The sequence below is a fragment of the Phycodurus eques genome, chromosome 6, assembly GCF_024500275.1.
Source record: "Phycodurus eques isolate BA_2022a chromosome 6, UOR_Pequ_1.1, whole genome shotgun sequence".
Lineage (NCBI taxonomy): Eukaryota > Metazoa > Chordata > Actinopteri > Syngnathiformes > Syngnathidae > Phycodurus > Phycodurus eques.
Window position 1 is genome coordinate 1,257,185 of NC_084530.1, and position 23,643 is coordinate 1,280,827.

The window sequence follows — 23,643 nt, forward strand, 5'->3', positions numbered from 1 at the left end:
ATTGTACAGAGCCACCTATGCAAAAATATTAGTTCAGAAGCAATATTCATATTTATCATACGAACAGAAAATATACCATTACAATAAGTCTTCCTCTTCACAGCACTCTGTTAACACTGTACATCCCATTTGTCACTGGCGTAATGGATCTTTTGTCCACAGCTCAGAATTGTTTTTAACACCCTTTGCTGGTGTTATTTTTTTGTTTGTTCCATGTTAGCCCGTGTGGCAGTGGTCTTTTCGACTGTATGCCTGATGGAGGCTATGTGTTTGTTTAAAACACACAATGTGAAATTGTCTTTGTACCAATGTGACAAGATTCCCCAAAAAATACAATCTGTTGAAATTTAAAGTCTGGTTGGAATTGGGGGATGGGGGTACTCGTATGAAGTCGACTATTTTAAAAAAAAAAAAACAAAAAAAAAAAAAACACCACCAAACTAGACAAGAACAGTTTCACTTTATTATTTCTCAACATATCTCGACAAACAGGAGGACATAGCAAGTGAATATTGCGTTGGACACAGTCCCGCACAGGTCTGGTTGCGACATCACAAGTTTCTCCGTTCAATTACAGGCACGAAAACTCAATGATTCACAACTTTTTGGACAACAGTTGCTTTGAGTCTAAGGAATACACTAAACTGCGGTGAAATGTTAGTACCCAAGCAGAAAAGCTGTAACTTTGATTTATTTATTTACATCTTGGTACGGATTTCCAAAGCTACAATAGATACTTTTTGTCTTCTACTCGATGAATGCCTGCCCGATAAGCTGAGAAGTTTCAGTTAAAAATATCCAACATTAGGTTACTAAGGGCTGAAATTCCAAAGTGATCTCTAAACTAAGCCTTAAAAATTACGGTATTTTTTTGGGGTCAATCAACACTGTCAAAATACAACTTTTCCTTCATGTAAGAAAACATTTTGCCTTTATCCAATCCGACAGTAATGTAGAATGTGTCTCACGTACATAGGCTTGTTTTTCATATTTACATTTTAAAGTGAACCACCCAGAGATATAAATCACAGTAAAACTGAGCTGAACAAAACAATACAAAACGAGTAGCCCGCGAGAGATTGTTCCATTACTTATAAGTCTTCATCACATTTGTGATTTGTAACATTTACCATTTAGCCCAGTCCCTTTCAAATTCTCCCCTTTTCAGTCTGATTTTATGACAGTCTCTCCATGTCTTGTATATCATCTATTATTGTCATCCATTGTTTTATTGTTGGTGTATCTATCTCCATCCATAGTTTTGTGATAGCTTCCACCCCCCCCCCCCCTTCTGCAAGCAGAATTTTGGTTTGATATTGGTCTCTTTTACATCAGTCGCCTGTATACAACCAAGCTACATCACTTGAAACGTCTGTAGTAGTTTGAGGCCCAACACCTTACAGAGGACGGAATGTACCACATCCCAGAAAGAGAAGATTTTCGGACAACTCCAAAAAATGAGTACGGTTGGGTTCCGTATGGTTACATGACATCAGCTTTATGCGCTTACGTTATTTTAGATGTTATAAAGTATCGAATTTGGTTCCTCCAAACAAACACCCTCCATCCTTGACTGAGTTGTGTTTAGACAAGCCCCCCACGTCATTCCAACTTTTTTTCACATAATTAGTAGGAGGCTTTTTTGAGTCCATCAGGCATTTATACAAAGGTCGACATTATTAGTTGGGGTTTCTCCTGCATGCTTGCACAATTATCTTAACGATTGGGTGGGTGAATTTCCTCTTTTATTTCCCTAAAATGCCTGTGATAATAGTCTCTTCGTTGAAGATATCTAAGCACAGTGCCACCAGAACGTTTTCAGACCCCTTCACGTTTTCCACATTTTGCTGTTCCAGACCTATTCTAAAGCTGATTTGAGTATAGCTTTCTTGAACAAAATCTACATAGAATATCCCATAATGACAAAGTAAAACATTTTCAGACGTTTGTGTGAATTTATAAATAATGTAAACATTCAAACATAATGGGTACATAAGTGTTCACAACCTTTGCTATGACACTCAAACTTAAGCTCAGGTGCATCTGATTTCCACTGATCATCCTCGAGATGCTTCGACAACTTGAATGGATTCTGCCTGTGGTAAATTCAATTGATTGAAGATCATTTGGAATGGCACACACCTGTCTTTATAAGGTCTCATAGTTGGCAGTGCATATCAGAGCAGAAACTAAGCAATGAAGTCTAAGGAATTGTCTGCAGACCTCCCGAGACTGGATTGTGTCAAGGCACAAATCTGGGCAAATCTGCATTGAAGATCCCGAAAAGCACTGTGGTCTCGATTATTCGGGGCCTTTCCTAGATTTGCCCGTCCGACCAAGCTGAGTAACCGGGGACGAAGGGCCTTGGTCAGAGAGGTGAGCAAGAAGCCTACGGTCACTAAGGCAGAGCTCCAGAGTTGTCTTGCAGAGATAGAGAACCATCCAGGTCAACCATTACTAACCACTCCATCAATTAGGCCTTTATGGTAGGAGTGGCCGGACTGACGCCACTTCTCACTGAAAGGCACATGGCAGCGCGCTTTGAGTTTCCCAAAAGGCACCTTAAGGATTCTCAGAGCTGCAGAAACTAAATTCTCAGGTCTGATGAAACCAAAATAGAACTTTTTGGCCTGAATTGCAAGCATCATATCTGGAGAAGAAATAAGAGCAATTAAATAAAAAGAAGTATTACATGTTCAAATAAAGTGCTTAACTTCAGAATAATTCAAAATATTAGTTTTTCCCTGTTGCTTATGTTTGTGTCTAGCCAATAATTCAGCCGCTCTAGGGCCTGAGTCACAATAATTTTGTTTTATACATCGTTTTCAATTCTTTCTTCTTTGAGTAATGAGTTAATCTATTTTCTAGCATTTGTTGTTGTTTCCTGTTAAAAAAAAAATTCTGAACCTTCTGTTTCAACTGTGTCAATTGAGTTGTGAGGGTTTTGTATTTTTTTCTTTTATTGCCATGCTTGTAATGGAAATACATTTTCCTCTTGAAGATTTTAAAGCATCCTACACTAAAGCCGGATTTGTTGTCCCGTTATCTTTCAAATTATGAAATACTTTCTTGATTTGGTCCTTACTCTTCTCTTCTCATTATTACTGTGTGTGCACCTAGGAGAGGTGGCTCTGGTGTTTTTGACCAGCTTGTGCAACAGAATTCTAACGGGAGAAGATGCCTGAGGAATGGAGGAAAAGTGTGCTGTTGCCCATTTTTAAGAACAAGGGTGATGTGTAGCGCTGTAAGAACTATAGAGGAATAAAGTTGATGAGCCACACAATTAAGTTATGGGAAAGATTAGTGGCGACTAGACTCAGGACATACGTGAGTATTTTCGAGCAACAGTATTGTTTGATGCCTAGAAAGAGTACCACAGATGCATTATTTTCCTTGAGGGTGTTAATGGAGAAGTACAGAGAAGGTCAGAAGGAGCTACATTGTGCCTTTGTAGCTCTTGAGCAAGCCTACGACAGAGTACCCAGAGAGGAACTGTGGTACTGCATGCGGAAGTCTGGAGTGGCAGAGAAGTATGTTAGAATAATACAGGACATGTACGAGGGCAGCAGAACAGCGGTGAGGTGTGCTGTAGGTGTGACAGAGGAATTTAAGGGGGAGGTGGGACTACATCAGGGATCAGCCCTGAGCCCCTTCCTGTTGGTAGTGGTGATGGATAGGCTGACTGATAAGGTTAGACTGGAATCCACATGGACCATGATGTTTGCAGATGATGTGATCTTCAGTGAAAGCAGGGAGTAGGTGGAGGAACAGTTAGAAAGGTGGAGGCATAAACTGGAAAGGAGAGGAATGAAGATTAGCCGAAGTAAGAAAATATATGTGCATGAATGAGAAAGGTGGAGGGACAAGAGTGAGGCGAAAGGGAGAGGCGGTAGCGAGGGCTGACGACTAAGTACTTGGTGGTCACAGTCCAGAGCGATGGTGAGTGTGGTAAGGAAATGAAGAAACCGGTCCAAGCAGGTTGGAACGGGTCGAGGAAGGTGTCTGGTGTGTTATGTGACAGAAGATTCTGTGCTCGGATGAAGTTCAAAGTTTATCAGACAGTGGTGAGGCCAGCCATTAAATACGGATTAGAGACAGTGGCACTGAGGAGACAACAGCAAGCAGAGCTTCAGGTGGTGGATATGAAAATGTTAAGGTTCTCTCTAGGAGTGACCAGGTTGGATAGGATTAGAAATGAGCTCATCAGAGGGACGGCCGAGGTTAGAAGTTTAGGAGACAAAATTAGAGAGAGCAGACTTTGATGGTTTGAACACAGGAGAGAGACTGAGGATGTTGGTGGTAGGATGATAAGGATGGAGCTACCAGGCAAGAGAGCTTGAGGAAGACCAAAGAAAAGGTTGATAGGAGTAGTGAGTGAAGACGAGGGAAGTTGGTGTTCGAGAAGAGGATGCAGGAGATAGGCTTACATGGAAATGGATGACAGCCTTTCGTGACCCTTAACGGGAAAAGCCGAAAAGGAAAAGAGGAGGAAGAAAAAAATATTATTCAATTTAATTTCTATATTCTGATACATTGACCCCCTCTACCAGACAATTTTGAATATTATTTCTCTGTTCTGTTTGTGCAAAAAAGAACTCTATCCTCGAATAGCCTGTGTTGTCGATTAACGACTATAGTCTCGCTGTAAAGGGGTGCACGGCCCTCCATGCATTCATTAATCAGATTTTTTTATAATGTAGTTTTTACCATTTTTGTGAATGATTTCTTATTTCTGTCGGTTATTGTCCATTGTCAAGTTTAGATCTCCTCCACAAATACACACTGCCTCCATTTCCGACGCCACAAGCTCAAAAAGCATTTTCAAGAAAAGTTTGTCCGCTCTCTATACATTTACCAATGTTACAGCCGTTTGTTCAAGCATTCCCTTTACAATGATGTATCTTCCTTTAATCTCTTAACATTCAAACTTTGGATAGTTTGATTAGTATGAGAGCTGTAGAAAGCTTTTTTTTAAATCCAGCCGCTTCATTTTTTCATGTTTGGTTTGTGATAAATGTGTTTCTTGCAAGAAGCTGTTTTCTCTCTCTCTCTTAATTTTGGTGACTACCATGGCTCTTTTGATTGGCTCCCAGGCCACATATATTTAGGGACATGAGCTTCAGTTCCTTTGCTGCAGGGTCCATTGATATTAATATTTGTTCAAGTTATACTGTATCTCTCCAGAAGCCTAACATATACAATTTGAGCCAATATGTAAGTTTGAAATTTTGGTGGTAACATTAACTGAACGTGTTATCAAAATTATGTACATAGGTAACTTCCAATACAAAAGGTTAAAAATTCCAACACTTTGATTTGTTGGGAGGTAAGTCTTCCAAAAAGTTAAGGCCCCCCAGCTAGGTACCAGGAAAAACCATACCGCTCTCCTTTTACTCACACAAGAAAGTTTTCATTCCCCATCTGCCAACAGGTTGATTTTCAACAACCATTTCCCTTCTCTTATTACAAATATTGGTCTTATTGTTATTTTGTCGCTGTTTCACCACCCTTTCTATCCTTCATCCAGTCTTATCTAAACCTTCACCCTAGACCACAGACTGGGGTGAAGGTTTACCTTCCAACAGGACAACGACCGTAAGCACACAGCCAAGACAATGAAGGAGTGGCTTCAGGAAAAGTCTGTGAATGTCCTTCAATGGCCCAGCCAGAGCCCAGACTTGAATCTGATCGAACATCTCTGGAGAGATCTGAAAATGGCTATGCACAGACACTCCCCATCCAACCTGATGGAGCTTGAGAGGTGCTGCAAAGAGGAATGGGCGAAACTGCCCAAAGATAGGTGTACCAAGCCTGTGGCATTATGTTAAAAAAGACTTGAGGCTATAATTACGGCCAAAGGTGCATCAAAAAAGTATTGAGCAAAGTCTGTGAATACTTATGTACATGTGACGTATTAGTTTTTATTTTTAATAAATGTTCAAAAAAAAAAGAACATAAAAAAAACCTTTACACGTCATTATGGAGTGCTGTGTTTAGAATGTTGAGGAAATAAATGAATTTATCCCCCCCCCCCAATTCTGTTCTCTTTCCAGGTAAAGTACAAAGTAAGTACACAAACAGGCAAGATAAAAAACCTAATCTGCAACTGTTGTGTTTAACGTACTTGGCGAATAAAGGTGATTCTGGCGAATAAAGGTGATTCTGCAATTCTAAATACTTACTGGTGTGTCAGTGCCAATATGCTGCTTGATATCAATCATCTTCAGTTCGCAGTCTTTAATCTTTGCCGGAATGGAGGTGTGAACTTTGACCGCCTCTTCAGCAGTCTTCACGTCTGGCACTGACAGTAGAGCCTGATCATGAAAGGACATTTTATTAATGTTTTATTTGACATAACAACAGAAATATACTGTATTATTATTTATTTAGCCAACATAAGCAGACTTCTGGGCATTTCTCTCTCCAGCACAGTTACTATTTACAAAGACTATGAAATACAAAAAATCAGTTGAAAATTAAAAACAGAGCTGACATAAAGCACAACTTGATAAATAATGTGGGCATTTCTATCGCTTTGTGGTGAATATCCTCTAAAATAAACATAGTTCCACGAACCTACACCCAGAAATGTATGTGCTTTAAATACTCTAGTTTTTAAATCGGATGAAACCTGTTCAAAAAAAGAGTTCTGATGAGGACTATTTGAACAAGTAATTAAGTTTAGTAAGACATTCAGAGAATGAGCCATTTCCTTCCGAGCACCAACACTGTAGAATGGCCTTCCTATTGACATCAGGCAGGCCTGCTCAATTAAGATTTTTCAAGCAAAACTAAAGACCCAACATTTAGTGTTGCGTTTGATTTAGAGGGGTGTCATAGCTGTCCTGTTTTAAGTGTGCGTTGTTGTTTTTCAGTGTTGTTTTTGTGCTTTTATTTCTGAAATTGTTTTTACTTTGCCCCAATTATGAGCATGTTTTTACTTTGTTAGTACTTTTATTTATCATAATTTGTACTTGCATTTATCCACCTGTCCAGCACTTTGACAGAAAGTGCTCTATAAATCAATTTATTATTATTATATTATACATTTAATGTAGCTCACCATCTGTTAGTTACAAAAGGGAGGACTATATATTTTATTCATCAATTATTACTGTCAATTATTAACTAGTCAACAAGGCCAAGGTGCTTCGGTGGCAGAGTAGGTTAACTGCTACCTTTCCCACTGATTTAGCGAAGATTATGTCAGTGGGATTTCCAAAAGGCTGGATGAGCTTGATGACATCACTCTCTGACCAGTCACCATCAGGAAGTCCTGTGATCAACACCAAGCCCTGACACAGATGACAAATGAAATTAGTTGGTAAACAAATTGTCAGATATTTGGTCCCTGTCAGCACTCACAGATAAGCAGTGAAGAAAAATGGGATGGAAAACATTACACTCATTTCAATATGAGGAGATACCCAAACAAAGTTGAATGCAAATGTTTTTTTTTTTTTTTTTTTTTTTTTTTTTTTTTTTTAAATGGACAGTGCATCCAGAAAGTATTCACAGAACTTCACTTTTTCCACATTTTGTTGTGTTTACAGCTTTATTCCAAAATGGATTAAATTAAACATCCTAAAGTTGGAAGAGATGGTTGCACAAGACAGAGCAGCCATATTTATGAAGATAATGTCAAATTTAGAGTGAACATTCAATCATAATTGTATGTGTGCATTTACCTTTGCAGAAGTGTTCATGGCAGCCTTACTCACTTCAGTAGATAGGTCCAAAACAGAAAAAAAAGAGCAAAATGAGCATATAATTAAAAAAATAAATAAATAAAAATAAACAAATCTGATTACTGTAAATTATCAAGTCAGTTGATGCACATTTATTTGTCTGACAAACAAAACATTTCACTTTACAAGCACTGTCCAACTAAATTGTTGTACAACTAAAGTCCTACATTGACAGACTGACTTGGTCAAAGGAGTGCAACAAGGCAGTGGTGAGCAAGATGGTTTGCATTTTAGCTATGGCCTTTTCTGTATCAATTTTGTATATTCTCTCTGCGCAAGGGAGGGATGCCTCTGATTCTCTCTCTGATAAGTTTCCTCCCAGAGTCCAAAATTATTCGGTTAATTGAAAACAATCTTGCTCGTAGGCCTAAATAGTTGACTGGTAAATTATTAGTCTTACATGACACTGCATAACGTACTGTAGGAAAATAGATAACCTTTACAAGTTACAAACATTTTAGGCACTGCAGAGTGATTTTATGATGTTTTTTTTTCTCTTTTCCTCATGAGTGACCATGCAAAGCTAAGGAAATTCCTTCAAGAAAGTAATTAATGGACCTATATTTCATATTCATCAGCTGTTGTTTAGATCTTGCGCATTAGTCAACTATTCTTGAGAAAAATGTGTTTCCCTGTTGGATTAAAACATGAGAGCTCAAATATCAACCAGTCTTTGTTCAAATTTCATTAAAAGTTAATTCCTCCATCCATCCATCAATCTTCCGCTTATCCTGGGTCGGATCGCTGTGGCTGAAGCTTTTAGCAGGTAAGCCCAGACTTCCCTCTCCCCAGCCACTTCATCCAGCTCCTCCAGGTAGAATCCTGAGGCTTTCGCAGGCCAGCAGAGATCTCTCGCATGTCCTAGGTCGTCCCTGGGGCCTCCACCCCATGGGACGTGCCCGGAACACCTCATCAGGGAAGCGCCCAGGGCGCATCCTAACCAGATGCCCGAGCCACCTCATCTGGCTTCTCTCAATGTGGAGGAGCAGCGTCTCGACTCTGAGCCACTTCCAGATGACAGAGCTTCTCACCTGATCTCTAAAGGAGAGCCCGGACACCCTGCGGAGGAAAATAATTGTGTCCTCTTGTATGCGCAACCTTATTATTTCGGTTATGAACGTAGCTCAACCGGTAAATCAAGAGCTTTGCAGTCCAGCTCAGCGAATTCTTGACAACGACAGACTGATGGAGTCCGCATGACTGTAGACATTGCAACGATCCGCCTGTTGCTCTCCCGTTCCATTCTTCCCTCACTCGTGAACAAGACCCCAAGGTACTTGAACTTCTCCTCCACTTGGGGCAGGATCTCTTTCCAGACCTGAAGAAGTGCTTTGGAGGTGCTGATTCTCATCCCAACCGTATCACACTCAGCTGCGAACCGCTCCAGTGAGAGCTGAAGATCGCGGCTTGATGAAGCCAACAGAACCACATCATACACAAAAAGCAGAGATATAATACTGTGGTCACCAAACCTGATCCCCTCAACGCCTCAGCTGTGCCTAGAAATTCTGTCCATAAAGGTTATGATCAGAATCAGTGCCAAAGGGCTGCCTTGGCAGAGTCCAACAATCACTGGAAAGGAATCAGACATACTGCTGGCAATGCCGACCAAGCTCTATATGACATAGAGATCGAATAACCCATTATCAGGGGACCGGGACACCATACTCCTGAAGCACCGCCCACAGACCTCCCAGAGGGACATGGCCGAACGCCTTCTCAAAGTCCATAAAACATGTAGACTGGTTGGACACAGCCGCCGCGGTCCGGCCACAGCAATTACAGGACACTTCTGTTAGTCTTTGTGCATGTAAAACGGTATCAATTTACTTGCATGTCTCCGCAGGCACACACCCTTAGGACTCTTTCACTGGGTGTGGGGTCACGCACTTACTGCAACAAATAACTCATGAATATGCAAATCGTTTGTGTATCCCCTCACTTATACTCTCGTCCTGTAGACTTTTATAATTTACATAATTAATGCCACCACACTACAGCTGTACAGCCGGGTTCACGACCCTTGTCCTGCATGCTTCTTCTTCTGTCCTTGTCCTGTTCTAGCTTGTCTTGTCCTTCCCTCACAGGGTGTAGCACTAAAGCCCCATGCAACACTCATATTTAATGTTTGAAATGTGAATTAAAATCGTCCGCGCATTCCTGAATCACAGATGTTTTTCTGCAGAGGCCTGAAATCATGTCATTTGAATTTCTCGAGCTTATCTACTTCACTAGCGAAGAGCTCCTCCTTCCCTTTCCGGTCCCGAGCCAGCGCTGTCAAAGTAAACACGTGCGCTCTCACAACGGTCTTCTTCACGGAGGCGACCAATCAGAGGAAAGGGGGCAGTCTCAGCCAAATATGGACAAAACATATACAAAACTGCAGATCCTTTCCAAAAAAAAATGTATTTCATGGAAAAGTTCATTTATTTCCATAGTTCCATTCAAAAATAAACTTTCATAGATTATAGATTCAGGACCCACAATTTAAAGTATTTATTTGTTTATTTTTACATAATCTGGTATTCCAGCTCATAAAACCCACGGAATCAGGAATTCAAAATATTAGAATACTGTGAAGAAATCAGCCCAAATTTTGCAGGCCATAAATGTTTTGAACTGAGTGTAACACACTAATCATCTACTAAACTCAAAGCACCTACATAGGTTTCCACACGTTCGTGAAATTGCTTCAGTGTTTGGTACAATTGTCTCAGTTGGGTTCAATATGGGGAAGACTCCAGACTTGACAACTGGCCAGAAGACCATCATTGATACCTTCCATAGGAAGGGTAAGCCACAAAAGTTAATAGCTAAGGAGGCTGGCTGTTCACAGAGTGGTGTGTCCAAGCATATCAATGGAAGGACAAAATGTTACAGGACCAGCAAAAGAGATGACCGTGGGCTTCAGTGGATTATCAAACAGAAGATTCAAGAATTTAGCTGAGAACCAGAAAGAGTGGAATGAGGCGAGAGTCACAGCTTAAAAAACCACCACATTCAGACCGGGAGATGGGCTATAACTGTCTGGTTCCTCGGGTCAAGCCGCTTCTGAGCCTGAGCCAAAGCAGAAGCGTCTCAACTGGGCCAAGGAAAAGAAGGACTGGACTGTTGGCCAGTGATCCTAGGTCCACTTTTCCGATGAAAGTGTGCCTTTCATTCGGGAATCAAGGTCCAAGGGTTTGGAGAAAGACAGGTAAAGAACAGAACCAGAGCTGCTTGAGGTCCAGTGTGAAATATCCACAGTTAGTCATGATTTGGGGTGCAATGTCCAGTGCAGGTGTTGGTAAACTGCTTTCTTAAATCCCAGGTCACTGCAACAGTCTACTAGAATGTTTTAGAGGACTTCATGATTCCTTCTGCTGAGGATCTGTACGGAGATGCAGATTCATCTACCAGCAGGACCTGGCCCCTGCCCATACCGCCAGAAGCACCAAAACCTGGTTTGATGCCCATGCCATCACAGTGCTTGACTGGCCAAGGGCCCGTTTTTTTTCAAAACTCTGGAATTTTTTTAACCACTGGTTAAGCAGGCTTAACCGACCGTTAACTTTAACGGCACTGTTATCTTGTTTTACAAAACTCTTGACATTAAAGTGAACACAATTAAGGACCGCCGCTAAGATTTTAACAGTGTGGTTAACTCAACATGATGTTCGCGGCTAACGCTGCCTTCATGATGCCAGTTCAGTGCAGGAAAGAGATGGGTCTATCGTGGGGTTGACTTGGACATTGGTGATTATTCGACTTAAGAGTTACGCATCCGCTACCGCTTTGGGAGCACGTCGATTGCTTATCAAGGCAATCTACTGCAATCTGCACCACTCTAATCAATGACGAAATTAAATGTGTGTTTCGTTGGCCAACTAGTGGTTCACCATGATTTTGGGGACGTGTTGAGTTGATATTGGTGTGCAACAGTATGTGATTTCATGTACTGTATTTTCACGACCATAAGGCGCACTTAAAAGTCTCCAAAATGGACGGAGCGCCTTATAATGTGGCGCGGCTTATGTGTGCACCGAGTTCCAAAAGCTATAAATGTTGTTGTGTGATGAGCGCTCCGCTTGACTTTTTTTTTTTTTTTGACCGCTTGACTGACGGAGCATTTCCTGCCGACACGCTGCTTATACAGAGGAAAAGCGGACGTGGCTGAGAACAACATACGGATGTAAAGGGGGAAGGGTGCGTGAAGGAGGACGCTAAAGACACGCCCCCAGTAGGTATTTAGCGCCGGGGTGTGCATTGTGCAAAACAACATTGGTTTGACTAAGGACCCCCGAAAATGGCACCTAGAAGAGACACGCTTACAAAGCACAGTTTAAACTGCAAGCTATCAGTTACATGGGAATCGAGCCGCGAGAGAATTCAAGAACAACGAATCCATGGTTCGCAAGTGGAGGAAGCAGGAAAACTAGCTTCGCCAAGTCAAGAAGACGAAGCTGAGTTTACGCGGGAAAAAAAAGAAAAACAAAACGCGGAAACAAGGTGAGGTGGCCCGAGTTGGAAGACCAACTCGAGCAATGGATGAGCAAAGAATAGCCGGGAGAAATGTCTCAAGTCACCATTCGACTGAGTGCAATAACTCCGCCATGTGCAGCAAGTGAGAAAGCTTGCCATCATTCCGGGAGGCTTGACGAACTGCTGGACATCCATGTAAACAGGGCGTTCAAAGTGAAGTGAGCGGAGTGGGAGCCATGGACGACAGATGGCGAACACAGCTTTACTAAGACTAGGAGGCAGCATTTTTTAATGGATTGTGGATGCTTGGGCTAATGTGTCTGCTTGAACTGTTGTTCGAGCTTTCATAAAAGCCGGCATCATTACTGAGGAGCCGCACGGCAACCAGACTGACTCCGACGAGTACGAGAGGGAACTTGGCATGTTTGATTGACAACTTGCCCAGCTGTTCATTTTGGATAGAGAAGACAAGGACTTTGAGGATGAGGTTTGATCAAAAAATAACGTGAGTACATTGTTAAATACTTCAATAAAGTACAACCGAACTCAGTTTTGCTCCCGCTGCCTTTTTATAAACATTGTTTTAGCGTGCATGCATGCTACCGTATGTTTTAAGCTAGCGTATGTTTTACCTTGCCTGCGCCCAATAATACGGTGTGCCTTATGTATGTGTTAAATACACCCCGTAACTGAGACTGCGCCTTATAGTCATGAAAATACGGTAACGTATGTATTCTTTAACAGGTAGATTGCAGTGATGATAGTGTACAACCTCATTGCAGAAGACTCAACCAGAACTGTTACACAACAACAAAACACAGATTTGATTTCTTACCAGAGTCTTTAGTTTCAGCACCCCCGTCTGGACTTAGAGTATGTTTTCTGTGAATCGAAAATACCAATTCAGAGAAGACAGAGCCAGTTTAAAACTGGTAACATGAAATACGGGCTTTAAAAAAGACAAACCTGTTACTGTCGGCAGAAGACTGCCCTGACTCTGGTACCTAGAACGAGAAAAGGCAATTGAGTGCAAGCCGTGTTTTCCAAACATAAGATACTACTAAGAATGTTTCTAAAATTAACTTTTAACATTTAAGGAGAAACAAAACAAAACAAAAAAAACATGTCATACAAGAGAGAGATTAGCTGTTATTGCATCAATAAACATTTTGTACTCTAGAGATAATATTGGTGCACCTTCAGACTCCTCATGTTGTCAGCCTCAACAGTAACAGTACTAGTCAAGGTTGAGAGATTAATTACAACATTGTTCAAATTGTTAACATCTAACGCTTTCAAAAAGAGGGAAAAAGCCCAATGTACCCTGAGATCAGTCAATGAGTCACAGAAAAATCTCAAATCAGTAGTTTACGTTCAGTTTGGTACCTTGGCAATTGAAGCAGTAATTAGCTGCTCTCCAATCGTGAGGTCTGTTGAGTTTGCCAAAGCCTGTGCATCTGCAGCCTTAACCATGCAGACAGACGCCTGCAACATATGACAATTGAACAAACATACAATGGTGTTATATCTACACGTACATACACGTGTATAATATATATATAGATATATTGCTAAAACCATTTAAGTAAATTTGTTCCCACATTAATGTACACATAGCACCCCATATTGACGGAAAAAAAAAAAGAATTGTTGAACTTTTTGCAGATTTATTATAACAGAAAAACTGAAATATCACACAGCCATAAGTATTCAAACCCTTTGCTCAGTATTTAGTAGAAGCACCCTTTTGAGCTAATACAGCCATGAGTCTTTTTGGGAATGATGCAACAAGTTTTTCACACCTGGATTTGGGGATCATCTGCCATTACTCCTTGCAGATCCTCTCCGGTTCTGTCAGGTTGGATGGTGAACGTTGGTGGGCAGCCATTTTCAGGTCTTTCCAGAGGTGCTCAATTGGGTTTAAGTCAAGGCTCTGGCTGGGCCATTCAAAAACAGTCACAGAGTTTTTCTGAAGCCACTCCTTCAGTATTTTAGCTGTGTGCTTTGGGTCATTGCCTTTTCTGAAGGTGAACCTTCAGCCCAGTCTGAGATTCAGATCACTGGAGAAGGTTTTCGTCCAGGATATTCCTGTACTTGGCCGCATTCATCTTTCCTTTCATGGTAACCAGTCGTCCTGTCCCTGCAACTGAAAAACACCCTTACAGCATGATGCAGCCACCACGCTTCACTGTTGGGACTGTATTGGACAGGTGATGAGCAGTGCCTGGTTTTCTCCACATATAGCACTTAGAATTAAGGCCAAAAGTTCGATCTGGGTCTCATCAGACCAGAGAATCTTATTTCTCACCATCTTGGAGTCCTTCAGGTGTTTTTTAGGAAACTCCATGCGGGCTTTCATGTGTCTTGCACTTCTGTCGGGTCACTCTGCCATAAAGCCCCGACTGGTGGAGGGCTGCAGTAATGGTTGACTTTCTAGAACTTTCTCCCATCTCCCGACTGCATCTCTGGAGCTCAGCCACAGTGATCATTGGGTTCTGTCACCAAGGCTCTTCTCCCCTGATTGCTCAGTTTGGTCGGACAGTCAGCTCTAGGAAGGGTTCTGGTTGTCCCAAAACGTCTTCCATGTAAGGATTATGGAGGCCACTGTGCTCTTAGGAACCTTAAGTGCAGCAGAAATTTTTTTGTAACCTTGGCCTTGCCACAATTCTGTTTCTGAGCTCTTCAGGCAGTTCCTTTGACCTCATGATTCTCATTTGCTCTGACATGCTCTGTGAGCTGTAAGGTCTTAGACAGGTGTGTGGCTTTCCTCATCAAGTCCAATCAATATAATCAAACACAGCTGGACTCCAATGAAGGTGTAGAACCATCTCAAGAATGATCAGAGGAAATGGACAGCACGACAGTTAATTATGACTGTCACAGCAAAGGGTCTGAATACTTATGGCTGTGATATTTCAGTTTTTCTTTTTTTTAATAAATCTGCAAAAATTCAGTTTTTTTTCTTTCAATATGGGGTGCTGTGTGATTAATGAGGTAAAAAATGAACTTAAATGATTTTAGCAAATGGCTACAATATAGACAGAGTGAAAAATTTAAGGGGGTCTGAATACTTTCCGTACCCACTGTACGTGGCCTACCGCATCGATCTAATTACCCTTTCCTTTAATTTCTGAAAGAAAATTTTTCTATGCACACTGATATCTTGTATCATGGCCATGTCTGACGTTTGTAACAAACTGCATGAAACTCGCTTACAAATTCAGTGAGTGATTATTGTTTTAGTGCCCCCACACCCAAAACTGTCAATACAAATGGAGGGGCGAAACCATCGCGGGAACCCCGGTTCAAGCTAGCCGGCACGCTGCACGTCGATCCTGTTCTCTCTCTAAATCCAGGCTCCATCTAGTGATACATACGGTATCTGTGGTGTACTCTGTCTCCAGGTCCGCATAAAAAGGAAGAAAAAAAAAATGTTTACCACCACGCAATCTACCAACGCTAGCTTTGCGATTGACCGGTCGACACCGATCAACTATTGGGCACCACTGTGTTAAGATGAAGGAAGAAACAAAAATATTCACTTTGGAATTAATGTCACAACAAATCTGTCAGTGAACATGAATAAAAGGTGTGGATTCCAAACAAAATGGCAACCTTTGTTCCTGAAAATATAAACAAAATCCTGCATACAGTAGTACAGTGTATAGCAGTCCATGTACATGCCACTTATGTTGCCTAATTTTTATTTTAAAAAATTTGGGGCAAGGAAAACAACCCAGTCTACAACATGAGCCTTTTTAAATTTTCCAATGTCACCTCTACACAGAAACCCCTCTGGTTAGGGATACGATGCTATTTCTAGCCTCTATATTATTCAGATTTAAGTTTTTTTCATGCTGATGTAATGTTTGATGAACTTCTGGACTCTCATAGTGAAGTCACACCACCGGAAGTGGTCAGGTAGAAAGTGTTAAGCTGTGACCTGTCGGATAAAACGTACTGTACTTGTAAAAAATTGCGGTGAAGGGTTTAATTCATCTGGATAATAAGATAGGAGAGACTGAATGTAGTTTAACCACAACAGCTGCAACCACCATTGAAGTGGATCAGTATGTAGATAAATGAGTGCTTTTGCAACATATAAATATGCACATTTTTAATCATGTTCAGCGAGATAGACTAAGTGAATCACAATGCACCTTTTGTCCATCACCCTTTTCACTCTCTTCCTCAGAGCATGGCATTAAGATCACGTTGTTGATCCTGCCATAAGACACCACTAATTGAGTAACTTCCTGCTCTGAGGCTTGCTTTGGAATCCCAGTCAGATAAACCAGACGGCCTGCTTTGGATGAGTCCTGGGATCGTGAAGCCACAGTTTTCTTCTTCTTCTTGGCCGGTGGAAGATTGGATGCCTAGTAAAAGTAACAAAATACTGAGGTTAGTTTTTGCAGAGTGATATGTGGCACTGATGGATGTGCAATATTTTACCATCTTTGGATGTGCCAATCATTCGATTGGAATTTGATATAACCTTTAACCTGCGATATATCTCTGGCGCGTATCTTTTTTTACCCATTTCAGCTCAAACATGTTTAAAAAATCTGAACAGCATGAAAATAACCAGCTATAGTATTTACACAGAACTTTGACAGCCTGTCTGAAGCAAATAATCCCTGACATTAAACATGTATTTACCAATTTTTAGAAAAGCCATGGATTTAACAGGAATTCATGGGCCAGTCCCCTCCTTGAGCAGTCACCTAATTGTGGTGGAGGGGTTGGTGTGTTCCAATGATCCTAGGAGCTAAGTTGTCTGCGGCTTTATGCCCGTGGGAGGGTCACTCATGGCAAACAAGTCCTAGGTGAGGGACCAAACAAAGCACGGCTCAAAGACCCCTTAGGATGACGACAAACAATGGGCTCAGTTTTCCCTTGCCCGAACACGGGTCACTGGGGCCCCACGGGGCTCGAAGGCGAGCGCCTGGTGGCCGGGCCTGCACCCATGGCCACAGCCCGAAAGGGTAACGTGGGTCCCCCTTCCCAAGGGCTCAACGCCTGTGGGAGGGGCCATAAGGGTCGGGTGCAGTGCGAGCTGGGCGGTGGCCAAAGGCGGGGACCTTGGCGATCCGATCCCTGACTACAGAAGCTGGCTCTAGGGACGTGGAATGTTACCTCTCTGGCAGGGAAGGAGCCCGAGCTGGTGTGTGAGGTCGAGAAATTCCAACTAGACATAGTCGGACTCGCCTCCACGCACAGCTTGGGCTCTGGTACCAGTCCTCGAGAGGGGTTGGACTCTCTTCCACTCTGAAGTTGCCCACGGTGAGAGCGCTGAGCAGGTGTGGGTATATTTATTGCCCCCCGGCTGTAGGTTGGGGTCCTGACTGTGCCTATGCACCAAATAGCAGTTCAGAGTACCCACCCTTATGGAGTCCTTGTAGGGGGTGTTGGAGAGCGCTCCCGCTGGGGATTCCATTGTTCTTCTGGGGGGCTTCAATGCTCACGTGGGCAATGACAGTGAGAGCTGGAAGGGCGTGATTGGGAGGAACGGCCTCACCGATCAGAACCCGAGTGGTGTTCTGTTATTGGACTTCTGTGCTCATCACGGATTGTCCATAACGAACACCATGTTCAAGCATAAGGGTGTCCACACGTGCACCTGGCACCAGGACATCCTAGGTCGCAGTTCGATGATCGACTTTGTGGTCATGTCATCGGACTTGCGGCCGCATGTCTTGGACACGCAGGTGAAGAGAGGGGCGGAGCTGTCAACTGATCACCACCTGGTGGTGAGTTGGCTCTGATGGCAGGGGAAGATGCCGGTCCGACGTGGCAGGCCCAAACGTATTGTGAGGGTTTGCTGGCAACGTCTTGCAGAATCCCGTCAGGAGTTTCAACTCCCACCACCGACAGAACTTTGCTCACGTTCCGGCGGAGGTGGGGGATATCAAGTCCGAGTGGACCATGTTCCGCACCTCCATTGCTGAGGCGGCCGACCGGAGCTGTGGCCGTACTGTGTACACCGACGGCGAGGGATGCCGTCAAGCTGAAGAAGGGGTCCGATCGGCCTTTTTGGCCTGTGGGACTCCTGAGACAGCTGATGGGTACCGGCTGGACAAGCGGAATGCAGCTTTGGTGGTCGCTGAAGCAAAAACCCAGGTATGGGAGGAGTTCGGTGAGGCCATGGAGAAAGACTTACGGACGGTTTTGATGAAATTCTGGTCCACCATCCTGCGTTTCAGGAGGGGGAAGCAGTGCACCATCAACACTGTGTATAGTGGGGATGGGGCGTTGCTGACCTCGACTTGGGACGTTGTGAGTCGGTGGGGAGAATACTTCGAAGACCTCCTCAATTCTACCGACACGCCTTCCCATGAGGAAGCACAGTATGGGTTCTCTGAGGCAGGCTCTGGATGTTGTGGGACTGTCATGGTTGACACGCCTCTGCAACATCACTTGGCCATCGGGGACAGTGCCTTTGGATTAGCAGACTGGGGTGGTGGTCCCCCTTTTTAAGAAGTGGGACCAGAGGGTGTGTTCAAACTACAGGGGGATCACACTCCTCAGCCTCCCTGGTAAGGTCTATTCAGGGGTGCTGGAGAGGAGGGTCCGTCGGGAAGTCGAATCTCAGATCCAGGAGGAACAGTGTGGTTTTCGTCCTGGCCATGGAACAGTGGACCAGCTCTACACCCCTCGGCAGAATCCTCGAGGGTGCATGGGAGTTCACCCAACCAGTCGACATGTGGTTTGACCGTGTCCCCCGGGAAGTCCTGTGTGGGGGCGGGGGTGCTTCGGGAGTATGGGGTACCGAACCCCCTGATATGGGCTGTTTGGTCCCTGTACGACCGGAGTCAGAGTTTGGTCCGCGTATCCGGCAGTAAGCCGGACTTGTCCCCAGTGAGGGTTGGACTCTGCCAAGGCTCCCCTTTGTCACAGATTCTGTTAACTTTTATGGACAGAATTTAATGGCGCAGCCGAGGTGTAGAAGGGGTCCGGTTTGGTGGCCTCAAGTATTGCATCTCTGCTTTTTGCAGATGATGTGGTTCTGTTGGCTTCATCAAGCCGTGATCTCCAACTCTCAATGGAGCGGTTCGCAAGCAGAGTGTGAAGCGGCTGGGATGAGAATCAGCACCTCTAAATCTGAAACCATGGTCCTCAGTCGGAAAAGGGTGGCGTGCCCTCTCCAGGTCGGGGATGAGATCCTTCCAAGTGGCAGAGTTCAAGTATCTTGGGGTCTTGTTCACGAGTGAGGGAAGAATGGAACGGGAGATCGACAGGTGGATCGGTGCAGCGTCTGCAGTGATGCAGACTTTGTATCAGTCCGTTGTGGTAAAGAATGCACAAAGCTGAAAGGCGAAGCTCTCAATTTACCAGTCGATCTACATTCCTACCCTCACCTACGGTCACGAGCTATGGGTCGTGACCGAAAGAACAAGATCCCGGATACAAGCGGCCAAAATGAGTTTCCTCCGCAGGGTGTCCGGGCTCTCCCTTAGAGATTGGTAGAGAAGCTCGGTCATCCGGGAGCATCTCAGAGTAGAGCCAATGCTCCTCCACATCGAGAGGAGCCAGATGAGGTGGATAGGGCATCTGATTCGGATGCCTCCCGGTGAGGTGTTCCGGCCACATCCCACCGGGAGGAGACCCTGGGGACGACCCAGGACACACTGGAGAGACTATGTCTTTCAGCTGGCCTGGGAATGCCTTGGCATCCCCCCGGAAGAGCTGAATGAAGTGGCTGGGGAGAGGGAAGTCTGGGTGTCCCTGCTTAAGCTACTGCCAACGCGACCCGAACTCAGATAAGCGGTAGAAAACGGATGGATGGGTGGATGGATGGATCATGGGCCAGTAACCACTCTGCACTTTCCCTCGCTGGTAACACACACCGGACACGATCCTCTACAACATTAGTAGGTAATGTCAAAAGCCAGACACCCTGGTCCACGTGTGTGCTGTGGTCTAGAACGGCAGACGCGATAGAAAGCTTCCTTTGGTTTGAAAGAGTTTGCAATATACTGGATGCAAATAGCGGATATAAATCCCAAGGGCTTTAACAACTTTCTCTGTTGGATCTACTGTAAATTTGAGTGAGTCCTCCCCACCCACTGAGTTTGATTGGAGAGAATGACAGATAAAATTATTTCATGAGCCACAGCACACACACACGAATGACGCTGTCAAATTAAAATATTGAAATAAATAATGCATGACATTCAATTTATTGAATTATTAGGGGTGTAACAATTTGTTTTAGCAACAATTCGATTCGTATCACGATTCGTGGTCACAGATTCGATTCAAGGACGATATTGACTTATTGAGAACGATGCGATCCGAAAGTGTTCAGAGTACCCATCCTTTTTGGAGTATTTGGAGGGGGTGCTGGAGAGCGCTCACGCTGGGGACTCCATCGTTTTGCTGGGGGACTTCAATGCTCAAGTGGGCAATGACAGTGAGACCTGGAAGGGTGTGATTGGGAGGAACGGCAGCCCCGATAAGAATCAGAATCATCTTTATTTGCCAAGTATGTCCAAAACACACAAGGAATTTGTCTCCGGTAGTTGGAGCCGCTCTAGTACAACAAACAGTCAATTTACAGAACACTTTGGGGACATAAAGACATTGACAAAAAACAGCACTTAGAGCAGTTCGAACGACTAATATTGCAATAGTCCGGTGCAATGACCATTGTGCAAAGGGCGCTGAGACTTCAAGGAGAGTATGCGGTTTAAAGTGACGAGTAGTGCGATCATCTGGGACAATGTCGGTTGTGCAAATGTTACAGATACTCCTCAATCAGTGTGCAAATGGAGCAGATGCTACTCTGGCATGAGTGGCCAGTATATGCAAATAATGAAGCATGGTGAGACAACTACAGTGAGTGCACAAGTAATACATAATTGGCCCCACAGAAATGTGACAACGAACTCAAGTCAAAAAATTGCCAGCTTGTTGTAATGGAATTATAGGTTAGGTGTTTAAGAAGTTGATCGCAAGAGGGAAGAAGCTGTTGGAATGTCTACTAGTTCTAGTTTGCGTTGATCGGTAGCGCCTACCTGAGGGAAGGAGCTGGAAGAGCCGGTGACCGGGGTGCAGACGGTCCGAGAGGATTTTGCACGCCCTTGTCTTAGTTCTGGCAGCGTGCAAGTCCTCAATGGTGGGTAGGGGGGTACCGACAATCCTTTCAGCAGTTTTGATTGACTGTGGCGAAGGATGCCTCCTGAAGTCCACGATCATCTCTACCGTCTTGAGCGTGTTCAGCTCCAGGTTGTGTCGCCCGCACCACAGCTCCAGCCGCTCCGCTTCCTGTCGATATGCAGACTCGTCACAGTCCTTGATGAGGCCGATGACAGTGGTGTCATCTGCAAACTTCAGGAGCTTGACAGTCGGGTTCGCTGAGGTGCAGTCGTTCGTGTAGAGAGAGAAGAGCAGCGGAGAGAGGACACAACCTTGGGGCGCCCCAGTGCTGATGCTGCGTGTGGATGAGGTGGCCTCCCCCAGCCTGACCTGCCCGTCAGAAAGCTGTAAATCCACTGGCAGATGGCAGGTGAGACGCTGAGCTGGAGAAGCTTGGTTGAAAGGAGTTCAGGGATGATGGTGTTGAACGCTGAGCTGAAGTCCACGAACAGGATCCTCGCGTAGGTCCCTGCACTGTCGAGGTGTTCTAGGATGAAGTGCAGTCCCATGTTGACTGCATCATCCGCAGACCTGTTCGCTTGGTAGGCAAACTGCAGGGGGTCCAGCAGGGGACCTGTGACACTCTTGAGGTGGTCCAGCACGAGACGTTCAAAGGACTTCATGACCACAGATGTCAAAGCGACAGGCCTGTAGTCATTCAGACTAGAGATTGCAGGTTTCTTGGGGACTGGAATGATGGTGGAGCGTTTGAAGCAGGATGGAACTTCGCACATTTCCAAAGATCTGTTAAAGATCTGAGTGAAGACTGGAGCGAGCTGGTCCGCGCAGACTTTGAGGCAGGATGGGGACACATGGTCCGGTCCTGTTGCTTTGTTAATCTTCTGTTGTTTGAAGATGCGTCTCAAATCCTGTTCATGGATGGTTAACGCAGAAGTCAGAGGTGTGGTTGTGGTCGCGGGTGCGGCCGGGTGGGTGTGTGGAGTGAAACTGTCCTTTTCAAATCTGCAATAGAAGGTATTCAAGTCGTTGGCTAGTGTGCTATTGTTCTCAGCTTGGGGGGATTGTCGCTTGTAATTAGTCAGCGATTGGAATGCACGCCAGACTGATTTCGAGTCGTTCGCGCTAAACTGTTTTTCCAACTTTGCTGCATAGATCCTCTTTGCAATGTTAATTTCTTGAGTAAGCTGGTTTCTAGCTCGATTATACAGGGCCCTGTCCCCGCTCTGATATGCATCTTCCTTAGCTTGGCGAAGCTGCTTAAGTTTAGCAGTGAACCACGGCTTGTTGTTGTTGAATGTCCGAAATGATTTTGTTGGTACACAAACCTCTTCACAGAAACTGATATAGGATGTGACAGTGTCCGTATATTCATCCAGGCTGCCAGCTGAATTTTCAAAGACACTCCAGTCTGTGCAGTCTAAACAGCTTTGAAGTTCCATCTTTGCTTTATTGGTCCACTTTTTGACTGTTTTCACTGTAGGCTTCGCACATTTAAGTTCTTGCTTGTACGTTGGTATTAAGTGAATTAAGCAGTGATCAGACGAGCCCAGGGCTGCACGAGGTATAGCACGGTATGCGTTTTTTACCGTAGTGTAGCAGTGGTCTAAAGTATTATTTTCCCTGGTAGGACAGTCGATGTGCTGCTTGTATTTAGGGAGTTCGTGGTTGAGTTTAGCTTTGTTAAAGTCCCCGAGAATAATGAGGGGTGAGTCGGGGTGTTTTTTTTCGATTTCGTTGACTTGTTCGGCGAGCGTTAGCAATGCGGCGCTCGTGTTAGCTTGCGGTGTGATATAGACTCCAGCCAGTATAAACGATGCAAACTCACGTGGCGAGTAAAATGGTTTACAGTTCAGAAACAGCGACTCCAAATGCGGGCTGCAGTGTGTGCTGAGCACCGTGACGTCCGTACACCATTTTTCGTTTATATGAAGGCATATCCCGCCGCCCTTCGTTTTTCCCGATGATTCCATGTCGCGGTCCGCTCGATGAATGTTGAAGCCGGGAAGCGTGACGGCGCCATCGGGTACAGCGTCGCAAAGCCAGGTCTCCGTGAAGCACATGGCCGCGGAACGTCCGAAGTCTTTACTGGTCTTTAACAGAAGATGAAGCTCGTCCATTTTGTTGGGTAGGGAGCGTACATTCGCGAGGTGGATCGACGGGAACGCCAATCTGTGTCCTCTCTTGCGGAGTTTCACCTGAATGCCGGCTTGTTTTCCTCTGTGGCGCCGCTTCCGCATCCATGCGCCGAAAACCGCGGACGCCGCTCCGGTGAGTAACTCGGGGAAAAAACTGAGCGGATTTTCGAAAGTTGGTGACAGAAAGTCCTGAGTAGCCT

The 23,643-nt window shown here is 44.4% G+C and overlaps 1 protein-coding gene across 3 annotated transcripts in view; it reads right to left on the reverse strand.

The window, feature by feature from the left end:
* The window catches only part of LOC133404354 (zinc finger protein 638-like), an 83,203-nt gene that overhangs the window by 19,171 nt on the left and 40,389 nt on the right, over positions 1–23,643 (reverse strand). For all 3 annotated transcript variants that reach the window (XM_061680162.1, XM_061680160.1, XM_061680161.1), the window contains 8 exons: positions 16,370–16,585; positions 13,596–13,694; positions 13,176–13,213; positions 13,045–13,091; positions 7,689–7,720; positions 7,179–7,295; positions 6,183–6,314; positions 1–15 (listed from right to left, as the gene is read on the reverse strand). The exon at positions 1–15 is cut by the window's left edge and continues 27 nt beyond it. In XM_061680162.1, the coding sequence (XP_061536146.1) occupies positions 1–15; positions 6,183–6,314; positions 7,179–7,295; positions 7,689–7,720; positions 13,045–13,091; positions 13,176–13,213; positions 13,596–13,694; positions 16,370–16,585 (696 nt within the window). The remainder of the gene's footprint in view (positions 16–6,182; positions 6,315–7,178; positions 7,296–7,688; positions 7,721–13,044; positions 13,092–13,175; positions 13,214–13,595; positions 13,695–16,369; positions 16,586–23,643) is intronic.